The following is a 17,489-nucleotide window of genomic DNA, read 5'->3' on the forward strand; positions in this document are numbered from 1 at the left end:
TTCTCAGTAACAAAGACATCGCCTATATTATAATTTTTTTATTAATTTCTACATCACCATACTCAAAATTCAAAAATAAATCCATAAAAATTTCTGGAGAGCAAACATCAGCTTCATTATGACAACAAGGGTTGGATTTAGGGGAAAAGAAGCTCATTGTGAAAAATCAGGGCTGAGAAAAGCATTTGACCTTGATCAATACACAGGCAGGCAATGAGAGAAGTTTGGGATGACTGTGCTAATGATGAATCTGCTTGGCTGTCAGGTTAAATTCAAGACTTAATATAATCTGTGTAACTTCTCACCAGTTTAATCTTCTTTCTTCTTTCAGTCTTCATGTAAAAAAGGCCTGAACTTCTCAAGTAAAAGCCTATTTATGTTATCAAAACAGGTTGAATTTGTATGATTTACCATTAGTTATTTTACCCACATCTTTTTCTTGAATTGCAATCAAAATTAAATCCCTGTAAGAGAATTGAGAGCTTTGATCTATATCCATGAATCTAGTAGGGAATAGTGCACCTAAAAATGGATGAGAAATGAGGCAGTGGGAAATAAATGTTTGAATACCACCTCCTTCTTCCTGTATTGCTTGGCAGAGGGTTATGTGAAATACATGCAATTTTTACATGTAAAAACTGGAAAAGATGTGATGATTGTCATCATCATTACTAGGTTTGGTACACGTGCCCATTCCAGCACTACTTTATTCATAAGGAAGCAGCATCCAGGTTACTAGCACTGTTGCTCCCCAGGGTTCATGTAAAGGCTGCAGACTTAGTGGCTACCAAAACCTGACCACTTTCCAAAGCTGGAAATAATTTTGTGGTTTGCAAAAGTTGAGGGGAAAGACAGTGCTACCTAAGGGTTGTTGGGACAAGTTCACATGCACAATTACTTATTGACAGGTTTTCTAGCTGATGGTATGCCTTGACTCTAGTGGTGAAGGAACAAACTAGGAGAGATTGAAAAGGTAAAGGACAAATTTGTCATCCCAGTGGCCAGCTGGGGTGAGAAGTATCAGGGGACCTGCAAGCAGGCATCCTTCCCTTTGTGTCCTGTCTAGTGCAGTGGGTGGTTCCCCCTGTAATACTTCTCCCATAGTGACTGTATGTTTTTCTTCAGGATCTGCTCAGACTCACAGATGACTGTTCCTGCATGTGATGCTGTAAGTGCTGACTGGAGCACGCTTATATTGGGGGCAGGTGCTGCATGCTGCTTGGCTGTTAAGCTCTCTGCATGTTTATTATTGGGTCCCCTAATGTAAACCAAAAGCCATCACTGAGGAGAGGGAAAAGGTGAAAAAAGAGATGATACCTGTGCTAGTGGCAATCCTTTTCCATGAGAACCCACCACAGCAGCTCTGTTTGGGTTGGCATGTGCAGGCCACAGTTGCAAATAGCAACCTCTAAGCAGTACAAAAGGCTGACTTCCCAAAAGCACTGTACAGCAACTCAAGTGGTAACTTCACCCTATATTAAAGTTTCTGGGAATGAATTAGCAGATGATTTGAAAACCTTTGGGAAAGGCAGGTATCTCAGGGGGATGGTAAGTGCTGCAAAACCTGACGTAACCTCATGACAATTAAATGCTTTTTTCCTTGTTTTTTCCCTAAAAGTTTATATTATTTCAACATGATTTTGTCCATCCTTCTGACGTTATACTCTTCTAGGTGCATGTTTTCTATTATTAACAAAATTTTCCAAAGTGGTGTTATGTTCTATTTTGGCAGATCTCATAAAGAAGAAATGTTTCCTTCCTCTTTATTAATATTATGCTATTATCACTCTATACACACAGTGTTTCAAGGCAATCATTCAGAAGCTCCTTTCCTTGGCAATTTTTTGTGTTTCTTGTCTGGTTTGCCCCAAAATATGTGTTTATGAAAAAACATAATTTGCAAAAACCCATCCATTCAGGTTTCTCTAAGTGGAGTCATACCGCACAGTCATTTCAATTTACTACGTCTTTCTTTTGCAGCAGATTTTGTCTTGAGCTATTCATGACACTGTTGATCTGTGCACTATTGATCTGTGCAGAGGAAATACAAGTTTCCTTTGTTCAAGCTCTTTGCTATTTTAATTTTTTCATCAGATATACCCCAACCATGGCCCTTTATCACCCTTCTGGTTATTTTCCTGTCGTTCTGATACCTTGCACAGCATATGTCAGCTCACCAGTGGTACGTTGTCCTTTGCTGACCTTAGTGTGTCTCAAGGAAGGGAGGCCTCCTGCTTTCTAGGGGGAGTGACTGCTCTTACCAGCATTAGCATACTTCTGCTGGAGAGTAGATAAGGTCAGGAAGAGGTATGCCCTCCTTCCCTGGGAAATTGCTGAGTTACTGGGTACCCAACCCTAGGCACTTCTTACTCTGAAGCATCTTGTGCACCTCAGCACACAAAGGTGCGGTTACTCTGCTGAGCAGCGATAAATTTTTGCTTCTCACCTTGACCCTTGCTTTTCTCTTCTCCACTTCCAATTACTGCTCTTGGTGGGTTCTCTAATAACCATGAGCACAAAAGATTTCCAGGGCTTCTTGATCTGTTGTTAATGTGTGTGTCAGTGTGTCAGAGGCATAGGTCTGTCAGGGTTTAGACTTCATAACAGTTTTGGGTGGTACTTTGCTGGACCTGGTCATGCAGTCATGCCCTGGGATACATTAGTGGGAGCCAAGCCAACACACTGAGGGAGGTGTTCCTTCACCCCCAAGGCTGGTGGTGCCAAATCTGCAGTGCTGGGTCCAGTTCTGAGCACCACAGAACAAGGAGATTTTGTTTTACTGGAGCAAGTTCAGCGAAGAGCCACAAAGATGACTGAGGGACTGGAACATCTTTCGTTTGATAAAAGGCTGAGAGGCGCGGCAGTTCAGCCTGGGGAAGAGAAGGCTTAGGGGGGATGTCATCAACATAGGGTTTGTTCTTTGGATTTTTTTCAAGGTGGAAAGAAAGGAATTGCATGAGCTATTCAAGAACTATGCACACCATGGCTTCATACAATGTCATCAAGATGCTGGATTCTCTATTCTTTTCCTAATAACTGCTGGCCTTTCATTTCCTATTTTCCCTGCTGTTTAAAAATGTCTCAGCATTGGTGTATGTGGCTTTCTATACTCGTGAGCTGATTATTTAGGAACCACAATTATTCTTTAGCATAATGTAAATATACAATTTAGCTTTTCCGTAATAGAGAATAACAATTTTTATTTATGGTTCTGCTTTATTATAATAAACTGTTTTACAGTCTTTTATAATAGTTGATCAGATTCACTGTTAGATTCCCTTCATGCTTGACATGCAGAAAAAACCTCCTTGGATCTCCTGAAATGTAGTGTATTCATCTTTTGCCCATATTGGATTTCTGATTTAAACTAATTGCTGTCATTGGTCATATTTTTTGTGAATGTGCAAGCATGCATATTTTTGCGTGGACTTTCACATCCTTTCTAGCCAGTTAGGTTTTTAGGCAACTTATGCTTCTTTCTCAGTTGTGTATGTTTCTTCATTTTTAGGGCAGCTTGGGTAATGTTTTCAATATATGTTTTTATTAAACTCCTTTTAAATTTGAGGCACAAGTGCTTGGGTGTTGTGAAATTTCCTCCTTAGCAGTCTGAGTGAAATGATTTTTTATTGCTTTAGACTTCAGTCTGTTTACATACACTTTATAATCATTTGGATGTCTTTTGATTTTCCACATTTAAAACACATTAATTTAATTGCAGTTTACTTTAGAATTGTGTGGTATTGTTCCAAAGAGGATGCACCATAGTCTTAGCCTGAATAAAATGTGTCTGGTTTTACTTTTACAGTGGCATGGGAATACTAAGGTGTCAGCTGTCCCTTCAAGAGAAAATTCTAGCTGTGATACCAGGAGTTACTGTTGTAGGTTTCTGGTCTTAATATTATGGGCAGAACATACGAGGGCATAATAATAAGGATGTGCAACACATTCTCTGATGCTTTTCACTTCTCATCACTGAAGAAAACAAAGGCATAGCTTACTGTCTCTGGACCCACTTAGAGACTCAAATCACTGCAAACACAGGCCATTGATGGGCTGTATAGTGCCTTATGAAGTTGTGTTTCTGCTTGCAGCGCAGTGAGATACAGTGGAAGAGAATAATAGCGAAAAAGGGCATTACAGAGTGAACCAAATTCTTTCTTTTTCAACTGTGTTCAGGAATAATCTTAAAATTGCTAGAGATGACAGTAGCTCATTCCCCTCTTTCTGTAGCAGAAAAGACCAGAAGTTATTATGGATCCTTGGATCACTCCTTCCAGATTCCATAATCTTCTTACTGATCCCATTCAGTGAAAGATTTTGTGACATAAAAAGCAATCACACAGTAGACAATACACTATCAGATTATATCTTGATTATCTCACATGAATTTTCCCTCCTTTTCTGGAGTGTTTCATCTTGTTATTGTTTTAATCTGTGATTTTAGCAGCACATTTGAAGGTCTCTTATTGCACAGTTATTTTAAAAGATCCATTTTCCTGCAGTCAACTTGCTTTTATTCTTTCCTATTTTGCTAATGGTTGTGGTTGATTTTTTGGCAGAGGCTGTAATTATTGTGTTTCCTGAGGACATTTAAATCTGGACCTCTGCACGAAAGAAAAGGATTATTAGTTTGAGAGTTCTCCATGATTAAGAACAAGGCATGATTTACCGGGTTGTTTACTACTTCTATGATAATTATTGGAAAATAAAAGTTTATGTTCAGTAAAAATGAGTGAAGTAATAATTTATTGTGGACATAATTTTGTGGAGTAAATCACAAGAAAAGTCTTCCTTGTTGGTTTTATTCTTGAGGTTTATGGTATGCCTAACTCTTAAGAAACATAGGTTTTGCATGAATTAAACCAGTTCTTCTGAATAACCTTGCTTTATTTTAAAGTTAGGGTGTATAGTGTGTTATAAGTGTTCTCTCATCCCCCTTTCTTCTTCCCCTTTCACCTTTCCCTCTTGGCTTGGCTCAGCACAAGAACACAAGATCTGTGGGAACAGACCACAGTCCATTCTGTCTCCAAGAATGGCAAGAGAACCTGCTACTAAAAGGCAGCAGACAAGTTCAATCACTTTTCGGTCTGTTACTTTCATACCTTGTCAGGCTCCACACTTGTATTAGCAATATCAGAGGGTATGTTCCTACTGTCTTTTTATTATTAGTTTATGGCCAAGGTATTCATGAATTTGTTTAATCTCTTTTTTAACTTGCTGGTACATTATGGCCTCCAGTGGCAGAAAGTTCAAGAAGGTCACTCTCTGCCAGGTAAAGATGTACTTCCTTTTCATGTGTTTCGAGTCAATCTACTAGTTTAATTCAGTGCCCTTTTATTCTAACTGCCGGATGAATTTTGACCCCCTTTACACAATAAGGAGGAAGCTGATCCTGAAAAATCTCTGAAAGTGATCCTGTAGTGGGCTGGCCCACTTTGTGTGAATACTTGTATTTTAACAGTTTAATTATAGGAACAGGTTCTTTTCTGGTTACGCAATGAATAACACTCTTTTCCCAACCATTTTGCTGTGATTACACTTATGTGTAAGAAGTCATCCCAAAGACCTACAGATATTAGCTGAAGCCCCATTACTGCTTTATCCAAAGCAGTACCTTCCCCTAGCGTATACTGAAACAGCACATTTAGATCTGCGTGCCTGCTTTAGTGCCAAAATGTCATACACCTCAAGGGGAAATTCTGGTCAGAGTAACATTAAGTTGAGTGAATTTTACACGATGCCAAGCCGGTTATGATTAACCATTTAGCACAATCTTTAAAAGGCGGTCTAGCTGGGAAACTGTGAGTCATGGTTGGAACTTAATTTGTATAAAATGAATGATTAGTATCTCTTTGTACAGTTGTTCTCAGTGTCAAAAGCAAAATCCCCTGTGGTACCCTATATGCTAGGAAAGACAAATTTAATCTGTAAAATATGTTAAACTTTCTACTCCAGATGCTCTCTAGAATTAAGGCACTGCCATTCAGTGTAGAAACTGACTACACTAGGGAGACAGAGTTTCTGAGAACAGGTTGGGTCTATGGGCTCCAAAACCAGGTTAGTTCCACTGCAGTTTGTGCCATCACAGTCCAGATCAGTGATCTTTCCAATGACAGTGTCTGTGAAACACCAAGTATTATCAGCTTCATACCAGTTCTCCTTGGTCACTGCCACCGTTATAGGTCAGAGGCTGAAGTGGCCAATGTACATCTGGGAGATCCTGGAGCAAAAAAAGACAGCATTAAAAATGCTCAGAGTGGGCTGACTGAAAGAAGTAACTACATTTTGCAAGATGCATGAAGTTGCTTAACTATATTTTTATGTTGTATTCTGTAACAAGAATTAATGTGAATATCATTGGTGATATCGTAGAATCGTAGAATCATAGAACAGTTAGGGTTGGAAAGGACCTTAAGATCATCAAGTTCCAACCCCCCTGCCATGGGCAGGGACACCTCGCTCTAAACCATATCACCCAAGGTCTCGTCCAACCTAGCCTTGGACACTGCCAGGGATGGAGCATTCACAACCTCCCTGGGCAACCTATTCCAGTGCCTCACCACCCTAACAGGAAAGAATTTCCTCCTTATAACCAATCTAAACTCCCCCTGTTTAAGTTTTAACCCATTACCCCTTGTCCTATCACTACAGTCCCTAATGAAGAGTCCCTCCCCAGCATCCCTGTATGCCCCCTTCAGATACTGGAAGGCTGCTATGAGGTCTCCACGCAGCCTTCTCTTCTCCAGGCTGAACAGCCCCAACTTTCTCAGCCTATCTTCATACGGGAGGTGCTCCAGTCCCCTGATCATCCTTGTGGCCCTTCTGTGGACTTGTTCCAACAGTTCCATGTCCTTTTTATGTTGAGGACAGCAGAACTGCACACAATACTCCAGGTGAGGTCTCACAAGAGCAGAATAAAGGGGCAGGATCACCTCCTTCGACCTGCTGGTCACGCTCCTTTTGATGCAGCCCAGGATACGGTTGGCTTTCTGGGCTGCAAGCGCACACTGCTGGCTCATGTTCATTTTCTCATCGACCAGCACCCGCAAGTCCTTCTCTGCAGGGCTGCTCTGCCCAACCTGTAGCTGTGCCTGGGATTACTCCGACCCAGGTGTAGGACCTTGCACTTGTCATGGTTAAACTTCATGAGGTTGGCATCAGCCCACCTCACAAGTGTGTCAAGGTCCCTCTGAATGGCATTCCTTCCCTCCAGCATATCAACCGAACCACACAGCTTGGTGTCATCGGCAAACTTGCTGTGGGCGCACTCAATCCCACTGTCCATGTCAGTGACAAAGATGGTGAACAAGACCAGTCCCAACACCGATCCCTGAGGGACACCACTCGTCACTGGTCTCCAGGTGGACATTGAGCCATTGACCACAACTCTCCTACAGCGGGCCCAAGGTCTTCATTCTCACAGTCCCTGCGTCTGCCTTCCAAGACTTGGGTGGTGCAGTCAGAGCCTTTGCTAGAGAAGACCAAGGCAAAGAAGTCATTCAGAACCTCAGCCTTCTCCAAATCCTGTGTAGCTAGTTCACTGGAGAGCTTCCTGAGGGGGCCTAATCTGTTCTCCCTAATCTGTTTTTTATTTGCTGTGTACCTGTAGAATTCCTTCCTGTTATACTTAATATCCCTAGCCAAGTTGAATTCTAACTGGGCCTTAGCTTTCCTAACCTGGTCCCTAGCTTCCCAGACAACATCCCTGTACTCTTCCCAGGCCGCCTGTCCTTGCTTCCACTTTCTATAGGACTCTTTTTTCATTTGAGTTTTCCTCAGCAGCTCCATATCCATCCAAGGAGGTCTCCTGGCCCCCCTGCTGCACTTCCTTCTAGTTGGGATGCAACACTCCTGAGCTTGTAGCAGGTGATCCTTGAAGACCAACCAAGAGTCTTGAGCCCCCCTGCCCTCTAGGGCTATATCCCATGGAACCTTACTAAGCAGGTTCCTGAAGAGGCCAAAGTCTGCTGTTTTGACATCCAGGGCAGTGAGCTTGCTGCACGCTCTTCTCACTTTCCTGAGGATCTCAAATTTGACCATCTCGTGATCGCTGCATCCAAGGCTGCCCTGGAGCATCACGTTTCCAACAAGCCGTTCTCTGTTGGTGAGTACGAGGTCAAGCATGGCACCTCTCCTTGTCGGTTCCTCTATTACTTGCAGAAGGAAGTTTGTTCCACACAATCGAGGAACCTCCTGGATTGCTTGTGCCGGGCCGTACCGTCATTCCAACAGATGTCAGTGTAGTTGAAGTCACCCATGAGAATGAGGGCCTGTGAGCATGAGGCTTTTCCTATCTGCCTATGGAGTGCTTCATCCGCAGATTCCTCTTGATCAGGCTGTCTGTAACTGATCCCCACAGTAATGTCTCCCATCGCTGTTTTCCCTTTAACCCTGACCCACAAGCTCTCTGTTCACTGCTCACCTGTCCCCAGACAGAGTTCCATACACTCCAGCCTATCCCTAACACAAAGGGCAACTCCCTCTCCGCTCCTGCCAGGCCTGTCTTTTCTAAAGAGTCTGTAACCTTCCATTCCAACACTCCAGTCATAGGAGCCATCCCACCATGTTTCTGCGATGCCTATTATATCATACCCCTGTAGACGAGCACACATCTCTAATTCTTCTTGTTTGTTCCCCATGCTATGGGCATTTGTATAGAGCTCCAAATGAAGCCGGCTCATTGGCTGGAGCAGCTGGAATATATCTACAATGCTCCGAGCATTTATTATAGGTGCTAGTAACTGACTGGGTGTGTTGGGATGGAATGATGCCCCCCTCCCCCAACACGTCTAGTTTAAAGCTTCCTTGACCAATCTGACAAGCCTCCTACCAAAACTGCTCTCCAGACCAGTTCCACCAGCCCCTGCTAGACCTGGCCTACAAACTTGGGTCCCATGTTCAAGACACCCAAACCCCTGACTATGACACCACCCTTTTAACCATTTATTAACCTGACTAATCCTCCTAGCTTTTTTTAGGTCCTCCCCTGTTTCCTGGAGAATAGACGAAAAGACTATCTGAGCTCCAGAGCCCTTAACCACCTCTCCCAGGGCTCTGTAGTCCTTCTTTATGTTCCCTAGGCTACTGCTATCTATATCCCTAGCACCCATGTGTTCCACACCATGCTGTGATTATGCCATTTGGTGTCCGAGTCTCTCTAATGGCATTAGTACTGCAATCTGTATCAGAGCTTTCACTGCCTTTTACACTCATGATACATCTGGACAGCCACACTATGGCAGCTCATCATCCTTTAAATTCTGTTGGAAAAGATCTGCTTACATAGCAGATGAAAACGTGGCACTGTTGAAGTGTGGGAGAAGAGGTACAGTGAGCAGCAAACACAGTTTGCTAACTCTGACAGTCAAGGATAATGGGCAAGAGTACTGGATACCACTTAATCAAAGCAGGAAAGCCACATACTTCTCTGTAAGATGTTACTTCAGTGCTAATCAAATGTGAATGCTATGTGCTTTAAGGCATACCATCAATGCCCAAATACTTCTCATTTCTAAGTTAGGGATAACATGAGCTCATTGAAAAAGTCTCTGAGAATCAAATTCCTAAAGCAGTCTAGGTTCAGATCAGGACAAAAAGCATCTCATGTTTTAACTAGGCAGTTGTAGTGATGACTCACATCAAAGACTGCTTCCAACACAGTTTCAAAACAGTGGTAGACTTTGTGGCTATGTCCCACTTTGGTGGAACAGGCTGCTTTTGATAGTGACAAAAATAGTGCACTGTAAATTAATGGTGTTTACTGACACACCAAGAGCAGACATGCAGTGAAACGCATTGGCAACTCTTGTAATGGGATAATGGCATTCTTCATGGTCTTCTAATGCTTGTATGAGCAATATTTTGTTAATTCTCACAAAAAGATCATGAAAAGGGTCAAGGACTGCTGTTCATTCTATGGAATGTGACTCCAGAAAGCCTGTCTTCTCTTTCTACCTGAAGAACCACTGTACTCAGAAGCATTTGAGTATTGACTTCTACAGTATCAAACTTAAATACGGCAACATTCTGAAATATGTTGAAAGGTTCAGAGCCTTGCATACTGTGTATGCCTGCTATCAGATATAGCAGATGAAGGGTAGAAGAATCTTATTTCAGGGTACTTGGGGAGAATATTCTTGAATAAATAAAAACAACCTCTGTGTTAAACAGAGCTCTCAACTCCTTGGGACATTAGACCACCACTTGAAATAGGAGAAAAGGATTGGGGTCAAGAACCAAGAGACATTGACAAGAGCCATTCTTGATGTGTATTTTGGATGAAAGTTTCTGTCTTAGCATGACTAATATATCTCCTACTTTGCAATAGTATTCTCAGACCCATATGTCAAGATGCAAATATAAGGATTGACAAGTTAATTTGTTATCAAGTGTTCTTTAACATAGTTCCAGTCCAAGTCAGCCTGCTTGATGCTGAGTAATGAAGAATTTGATGTCTGAATATGTAATGTCAAGAAGGGTTGACACTTCTGAAAACTCTGTCTTTAGTTGTGGAAGGTTGAAATTACCCATTTATTTTGAGTAACGAAAGTAGTGGGGTAATTTAAAGAAAGGATACTTGTTTCCAGCAGTATAACAAATTGGGAGCTGATGCAGCTGATACCACTAGAAGCACTGAAATATACCAAATCTTTTTTTTGTGTGCTTAGCAGTCTGTTTTATGTCAAAGTTGAAAAGCAACAGCATTGTATTATATCTTATGTCACTAACGAGTTCTAGTAATTATGTAGCATCTACCTCACAGTTGGGGTGGATTATTTATTCAAACCATATTTAAGCATGGAAAATATGCAAGTTCTATTTTCTGAATACAAGGCAGACGAGTAAATTTTTATCTTCTTATCATAAAATCCTCACAAATATGTAAATGCCATATTCCCCCTAGTAAATTAAAAAGCTAAATTTAGGAACAGTGAAACCTAGTTTTCATGAAAAGTCACTGGGATTGGAAACATTTGAAATCCTTCTTCCAGGAGTAGGGTCCAGGATTCTCCTTCAAAATGTTTTTTAACTGTAAACATGTCTTAGGCAGCTGGTCTTACATGCTAGTGAGGTATATTGCCTCTGACATTCATTCATCTTATACCTATGTTAGAGGATCTTTCACATCGTTGTTGCTGCATAACTCATTGTTCAGGTTTTCCCCCCTTACCCTGATGCCTGTTACTGTGACAGAAGATGATTGCTTTAACATGATTGGTTCTCAGCAAAACAACATTGGCTGTTACTTACATTTTTGTTAGCTTTCAGAACTCACGAGTATGAATTATTTATTTTTTGGTCTGTTATTTCTCCAGGAATTGAACCTAAGCTGACCAGTTCATAATTTGTCAGCTTTTTCATCAGCCTTTCAAAGACAGATGCTGGAACTTTCTACATCTACATCTTTCCCATGTTTTGAGACTATTAGTTATCTCAGTATCACAGTTGATTTTTACCCAGCCAGGGCAATTTGAAAACATCATATGTACATAACCCTTACGTTATCTAGACCAAGTTTGTGAACCCTTTTCATTGCTGTTGTTTTTATTAGCATCTGATCTCAGTTAAAACTTCTTGGGAGGACAGAAACTAAACAGATATCAGACTTCCATTAGCTTGTGCTATCTGCTGGTAGACTGAAAGACTAGAGAAGCTTTTTGTTACTTTATTATCTCTTGTGTCCTTTGCAGTTCCGCTGTGTTTCATGCCATTGAACACTCTGACTCCTGAACATATGGGATGGTTGGGCAGTATGAGTGGTCTGGAAGGAGTTAGATTAAAGTAATGGAAGAACTGGAGTAAGATGAGTGGAGAAGTGGACTTCCTGCTCCACCCAATTCTGTGTCCATGATGGAGAAGAATGCCTCTACTGTCTTGTAGATACGCATACACTAGAGTTCAGTTTTGAGTATGTAATCATCACATGCAGATGTGAATAAAACAAACTAACAATAAGGAAAGTGAGCAGCAAATTGTTATTGCTTATACCTGCTTGAGAGCTTTCTGAGTTAAATACTGTGTGTACACAACTGTTAGATGGTTAATAGGCTTGTAAGTCAACTCAAACTGATGGAGATTCTTATGTAGGGTTATAATTACATGCAATTTGGCACATTTTCAGAATTGCCTACTTACTTATGTGTGCAAAATCTGTCCCCCAAATCTAGTTACATTTTCTCAAATCCGTGTTGGAGGTTGGAACATATGCATACCATCAAATATATAACCTTTTGTGTGTATAGCAAAGGAATCGTGTTGTAGGTTGAAACATATGCATACCATCAAATATATAACCTTTTGTGTGTATAATGAAGGAATTTTTGCTGTTACAGGTTGGGTTGTGCATTTGGAGAGTTTGTTCCATAAAGTTAGTGTTGACGCTAGTACCCCTTGAAAGATGCTGACAGTATATTCTTCTTATGGGCTGTGATTGTCTGAAGTAGTTTTGTTCATGTCCAAATAAATGTATTTGCTTAAAATGTAGTGTTTTAATGGAATTTGGCAAGAGTCATATAGATAGACATAAAGTATAATGTTATTAAACCAAAATGCTTAGCTGAACTTCGGTATTTTTGCTTAATGCCATATTAAATTATTAATTTTGACTGCATCAGGATTAACAGAATTTGTCTGCATTCAAATTGAAGCCATGTGGAGGGGTTCGGCAAGTTGTTTTGTAATGCAGTTCACAATCAAAAAACACCAGACCCAGGAGAACTATATGCTATCTGTAAACAGACTGTTAATGAAATTAAAATTTTAAAAGATAAATTTTAGTTTGAAATATTTGGGGTTTTGTGTACTTCTTGGACTATAATATAGGATCTTGAAATATAGTTCTTAAATATAATGTAAAATTTCCAACATTTTTTAAAATGGATTTTTCCTAAATTGATTTTCTGCTGTTAATAGTAAATTTCCTGTAAAAAAAACTTGGTGTGCAACGTTATGCTAAAGACAGTTAAAAATTAAATGCTATTTCTTCAGTGTTATTTCAAAGTGAATTTGACATGTTTCTTTTTTATCTTGCTGTCTTGCACAGGTGTCATTTTTCTTGTTCATTATTTTTGTGGTATATACCATGCTGCCCTTCAACATGAGAGATGCTATAGTTGCCAGCGTTTTGACCTCTGCATCTCATACGATTGTGCTGAGCGTCTGTCTATCAGGTACAGCTGTTGTAAAGGAACACTTGGTTTGGCAGGTAGGTGCTTTGTGGAATTAATGATTAATTGTGCACTGAATAGCCTGGCAAATGAGCCAGGAGTGCCTCAGTGGGTGCTTGAGAGTATAAGCATATTTCCCTCTTAATTTCTGAATTGCTACAGACTTAAGTCACAGGTAATCACTATCTAATAGAGTGTCAATAATGTTATGTCTTGCTGAATCACGTACTTAAGTGGTAGAATCTACAGTCACATAGTGCTTGCCAATGTAAAAACTAACATTGCTAAAAAAATTACATGATTCAGCTGTATTGTGATAGATGCATTACCACTCTGGTATGTAAACCACATTGCTTCTCTCCTCACCTCAGCCTGACTTCTAAGAACAAGGATTTTTTCCAGGTATCAGTGTTATCTATGACTCAAAAAAGTATTGCTCCTTTGAATACCCTGAGATCTGCTGGGCTAAAGATCTGCTGTGAAGACCCTGCCCTTTCCAAATCTGCTGTAGGGCATCTCCTGTAATTCTCACCCATTTATAGGAATTTCACAGCCTCCTCCTGTTTGGGCCCCCTGACTGAAGGGGACTGCTGGGTGCAGACTCCACGACATTTAGGGAACCCATCTGTGTTTGCAGTTGGGTCTTGGCTTGTAACTCAGCTCTGACAATTTACTACATGACATACTGCAGATTAATAACTTTTAAAAATCCAAATATTAGGAGTTGTTTTTCCTTACTGTTTTGCAGAAGATCTTTTAAATGGTGAAATACTACAGTTTTTGTTGTAGTACTGTGGTGATCCCAGCTGTCATTGATAGAAATCTGCATTTTTAAGGAAAACTTTAGATTTTATTTTGAAAAGCAAATACATGTGTGTTTTCTAAATATAGCTATGTCATTTTAGGGAAGATAATATTTTAAATTTTGCATCAAAATGATGCTGAAGCTTAAAAGTAAGTACATTTTTTTAAACATACCAGCAGAACAAGAAAGAAAGACTTTATGCTATTTATTGTGAATAGCATGAAAAATGAAGCAAATAGTTTCTACTTACCTTTTAAGTTACTTGAGCCTGATTTTGAAAAACTGCCTCAAAGAATGACTTCAAAATTGCAGTGATTTTACAGAAGGCATGCCTTGTAAGTTATTGCTCAGGAAAATACATTTTATTTCCAGATATGGCTGCAGGTGTGTTATATGGGATACTGGAATTGAAGTCCCATAAACAAAATATGTTCTAAGAATATTCTCTGTAAAATTTTAGCTGGTTACATGAGTGGGTATGCTTTTCTCTCGCCGATTTGGTTAGTTTTGTGGTTTTTGCAGAGGTTGCTAAGATGCGCTGTATGTTAAGCAAGGGCTGTGGTCATCTCAGTCAATGTAGTACTTTAATAATTGAGTTATTGTTATTGACAATTGTGGTGGAATAAAACAAGGAAAATGTTATTCTTGGGTTTATGTCAATCTGTGGCTTTATTCTGGGCATAGATAAGCTGCTAAAACAGTATTATAGTTAGCAACTCCTTCCCTAAAACAGGGGTTAAAGCTGCTGTTTGCAGAATTTATTTATTTTTCCTGCCTATTTTTTAATTTATTTTTCTACCTTTCTAGACCATTAAAATTTGATATATTTAAAACAGTACTTTTAGAATATGTTACATTTCTAGACACATCCACTCTCCAGAATAAAAAGAAATAAATCATTCATTGTGATGTACAGTTAGTGTGTTTCATCTCTTCTGTAACTTCCTGTTTCATTCAGAAAAAGAGGAAGTCTTTGAGCAATTTCTATTAAGAGTATTTAACTTCCAGGATGTTATTAATTTTCTATTCTTTCTTTGTAAAACGTTTTAAGTGTTCTGAGTAGTTTGGTAGTTTGAAAGTACTGTGTGCACTGCATTCTTACAAATGTGTGGAAGAGACTAAATGCCACTGTTGCAGTTCATTTGCCCTCTGTACACTTTGAGATTACTATTGTTTATACTTTGGAGTGTAAGCAAAAAAATGTTTGTTTTGTGTTCTCTGCTATTGAAAATCGAGACCACAAATAAAGGATTAGATTGGAGATACCAATTACACTAAAAAGAGAAATAACATTTGTCAGTTGTATACCTCAAGTTGGTATGGGACATGTGTGTAATTTAACAACAACAAAAGAGCTGGGGTATAGTTATTTAAAAGGACCATGCTGTTGAATGTGCTGGTTTTTGTTGGTTTGGGGTTTATGGTTGGTTTGTTTGTGGGTGGGTTGTTTTTTTCTTTTCTTTTGTTTTTTTTTTTTTTCCTTTCTTTTTTCTCTTTTAAAAAAGAAAATTAAAAAAATATATTAGTGAGGCCTGGACTGAAGATGCGTTGCAGAGTTTGGTCGCTATGGCCAAGAGATGGGGAACTATGGGTAGACTGAAATTCAGATGCTTACAGAAACACATTCAGAGCTAAGTAAAGTAAACTTGGCTTGCAGACCTACATTTAACATGGACAAAAAATATATTATTTTGATTTGAGGGCTACTGATTTGTCTCAAAAACCCCATGAAAATTATATTACAGTGTTAGCAATGAATAGAGACTTCCTTTGGGCATGGATTTGTTTCTAGAGGACAGATAGAGATCCAGGAGTATGCACTTAAGAAGCAGATGGTGGTATAAAAAATCCACCTGTAGGTAAACATCAGATATTATAGCATATATATTCTGTACATATAGCAATTATCCTTCTGTAGAGAGTACCTGCTTTATAACTACTTCCTATGTATTGGAAGACTGATTAGATATCTGAGCTTTCTGCTCTTTTGGCTGAACAAACCCCATTCTTTCAGTCTTTTTTTTCTTATGTCAAGTTCTCTTCCCTTATAATGCTTTTTAGATAGCTTTATGCTGGACCTTCTCCATTTTTTCAGCATCTTCCAGTGACTGATTGGCTTTCCATAGTGTTGTAGAAGTTAATCATGCCTTCAGCCTATCAGTAGAGAAAAATCAATGTTCAGAAGCTTTTACTTATTTTGAGGTTTGGCACAGCCTGTCTTACTGGGTTTGTCATTCCTTTGTTGTTTTCTGTAAACTTTTACAGCCAAAATTGGCTTTCATAAAGCTGAAAGTCTTAGCATGCTCTTGATTATCCAGTGTTGGTTGCGGTCAGAAATACTGAGATAAAAGCTTCCTGCAGGGACAAAGAATCCTTCAACACACTCTCTGCTGGTTTCATGAACTAGTTTCTGTTTGACCTATGCATGTTTTTTGAGGGAAGGGTATCCACCTTGGTTTAAAAATTGGAAGTGATGGCGATGGTCTCCCACAAGACTTCATATTTTTTTCCATGGTTGTTTACTGCCAGTGTTAAAATTTTGTTTCTCTTTCCTGGTAGGAATTTGTGTAGCCTTGTCATCCAGTTTATGGAGCTTCTGTGTTTTTTTTGGCTGGTAGACTTACAGACCCAGTAGCATCCAATTTCTGTTTCTCCTATTAGAGTACTTCTAGACTATCATGAATTGCCTCTTAACCTTTTTGACAGTAAAATAAATGAGTTGCCTGCTTTTGCACTAGCTAAGGCTTTCATCACTTTCATAGTTCTTCTTCAAGTCCTTGTGCTTCATCAACATCTTTTTTCCAACGTTCCCTTAGAGGAACACACCAGGACCAGTTGCAGCGGTGTCAAATGCTAATAGGGGCAAAGTATACAAAGAGGTTAGTGTGCTGCAGTGCTTGACACAGAGACACAGACTACACAGTGAAATACCCAGTTAGACTCCCCTTGCTGTTTTGTGGGGAGTTTAATGCATGGCTATGGGATCTGTGACAGGGAGAAGGAAAAAGAGTCCTGTGTTCCAGTCTCTGTTTATGAAAAAGTAACTGTGTATGTATGAGGTTCTTTTTTTTTTACTGTTGAAAATTTTAATCTTAACCCTTACAAGGCATGTGGTCTGGAACCAGGACTGCCACGTCTTTCCAGGTAAGAATCCTACTGCCAAGCAGAGGATGTTGTTCTGTCTACTCCTGGGAGCCCAGTGGTTAGGACTGATGGAAGAGAACATGACTCTATCGCGTTAAGGCATTTGCCTCAAAAGACTTCTGCGATTTAACATCCCTTTCAGTTATTGCTGGAATGTAAAGTATTTCACTGCCATCCCTTGCTATAAACACATAACCAGTTTCTCCCCAAACCAGAATAGATTCTAATCAAATACTTGAGTTTTTCCTGCTCTGTTATCAACTGGTCAACCATTCTGATCTCATAATGGGTTGGTACTGTCGTTAGAGGTCATTTTGTCCTTAATTTGTTTAAAAAGTCCTAACCAAAATGATTAAACATCCTATAAGCTGACA

The 17,489-nt window shown here is 39.7% G+C and overlaps 1 protein-coding gene across 1 annotated transcript in view; it reads left to right on the forward strand.

Moving 5' to 3' along the window:
* The window catches only part of ADCY2 (adenylate cyclase 2), a 209,401-nt gene that overhangs the window by 54,115 nt on the left and 137,797 nt on the right, over positions 1–17,489 (forward strand). Inside the window, exon 3 of the mRNA XM_061369676.1 lies at positions 13,043–13,204. Within this exon, the coding sequence (XP_061225660.1) occupies positions 13,043–13,204 (162 nt within the window). The remainder of the gene's footprint in view (positions 1–13,042; positions 13,205–17,489) is intronic.

This window comes from Neopsephotus bourkii, unplaced genomic scaffold (genome assembly GCF_033783945.1).
Source record: "Neopsephotus bourkii isolate Nb327-2 ecotype Australia unplaced genomic scaffold, CSIRO-AGI_Nbou_v1 NB_1508, whole genome shotgun sequence".
NCBI classification, from domain to species: domain Eukaryota; kingdom Metazoa; phylum Chordata; class Aves; order Psittaciformes; family Psittacidae; genus Neopsephotus; species Neopsephotus bourkii.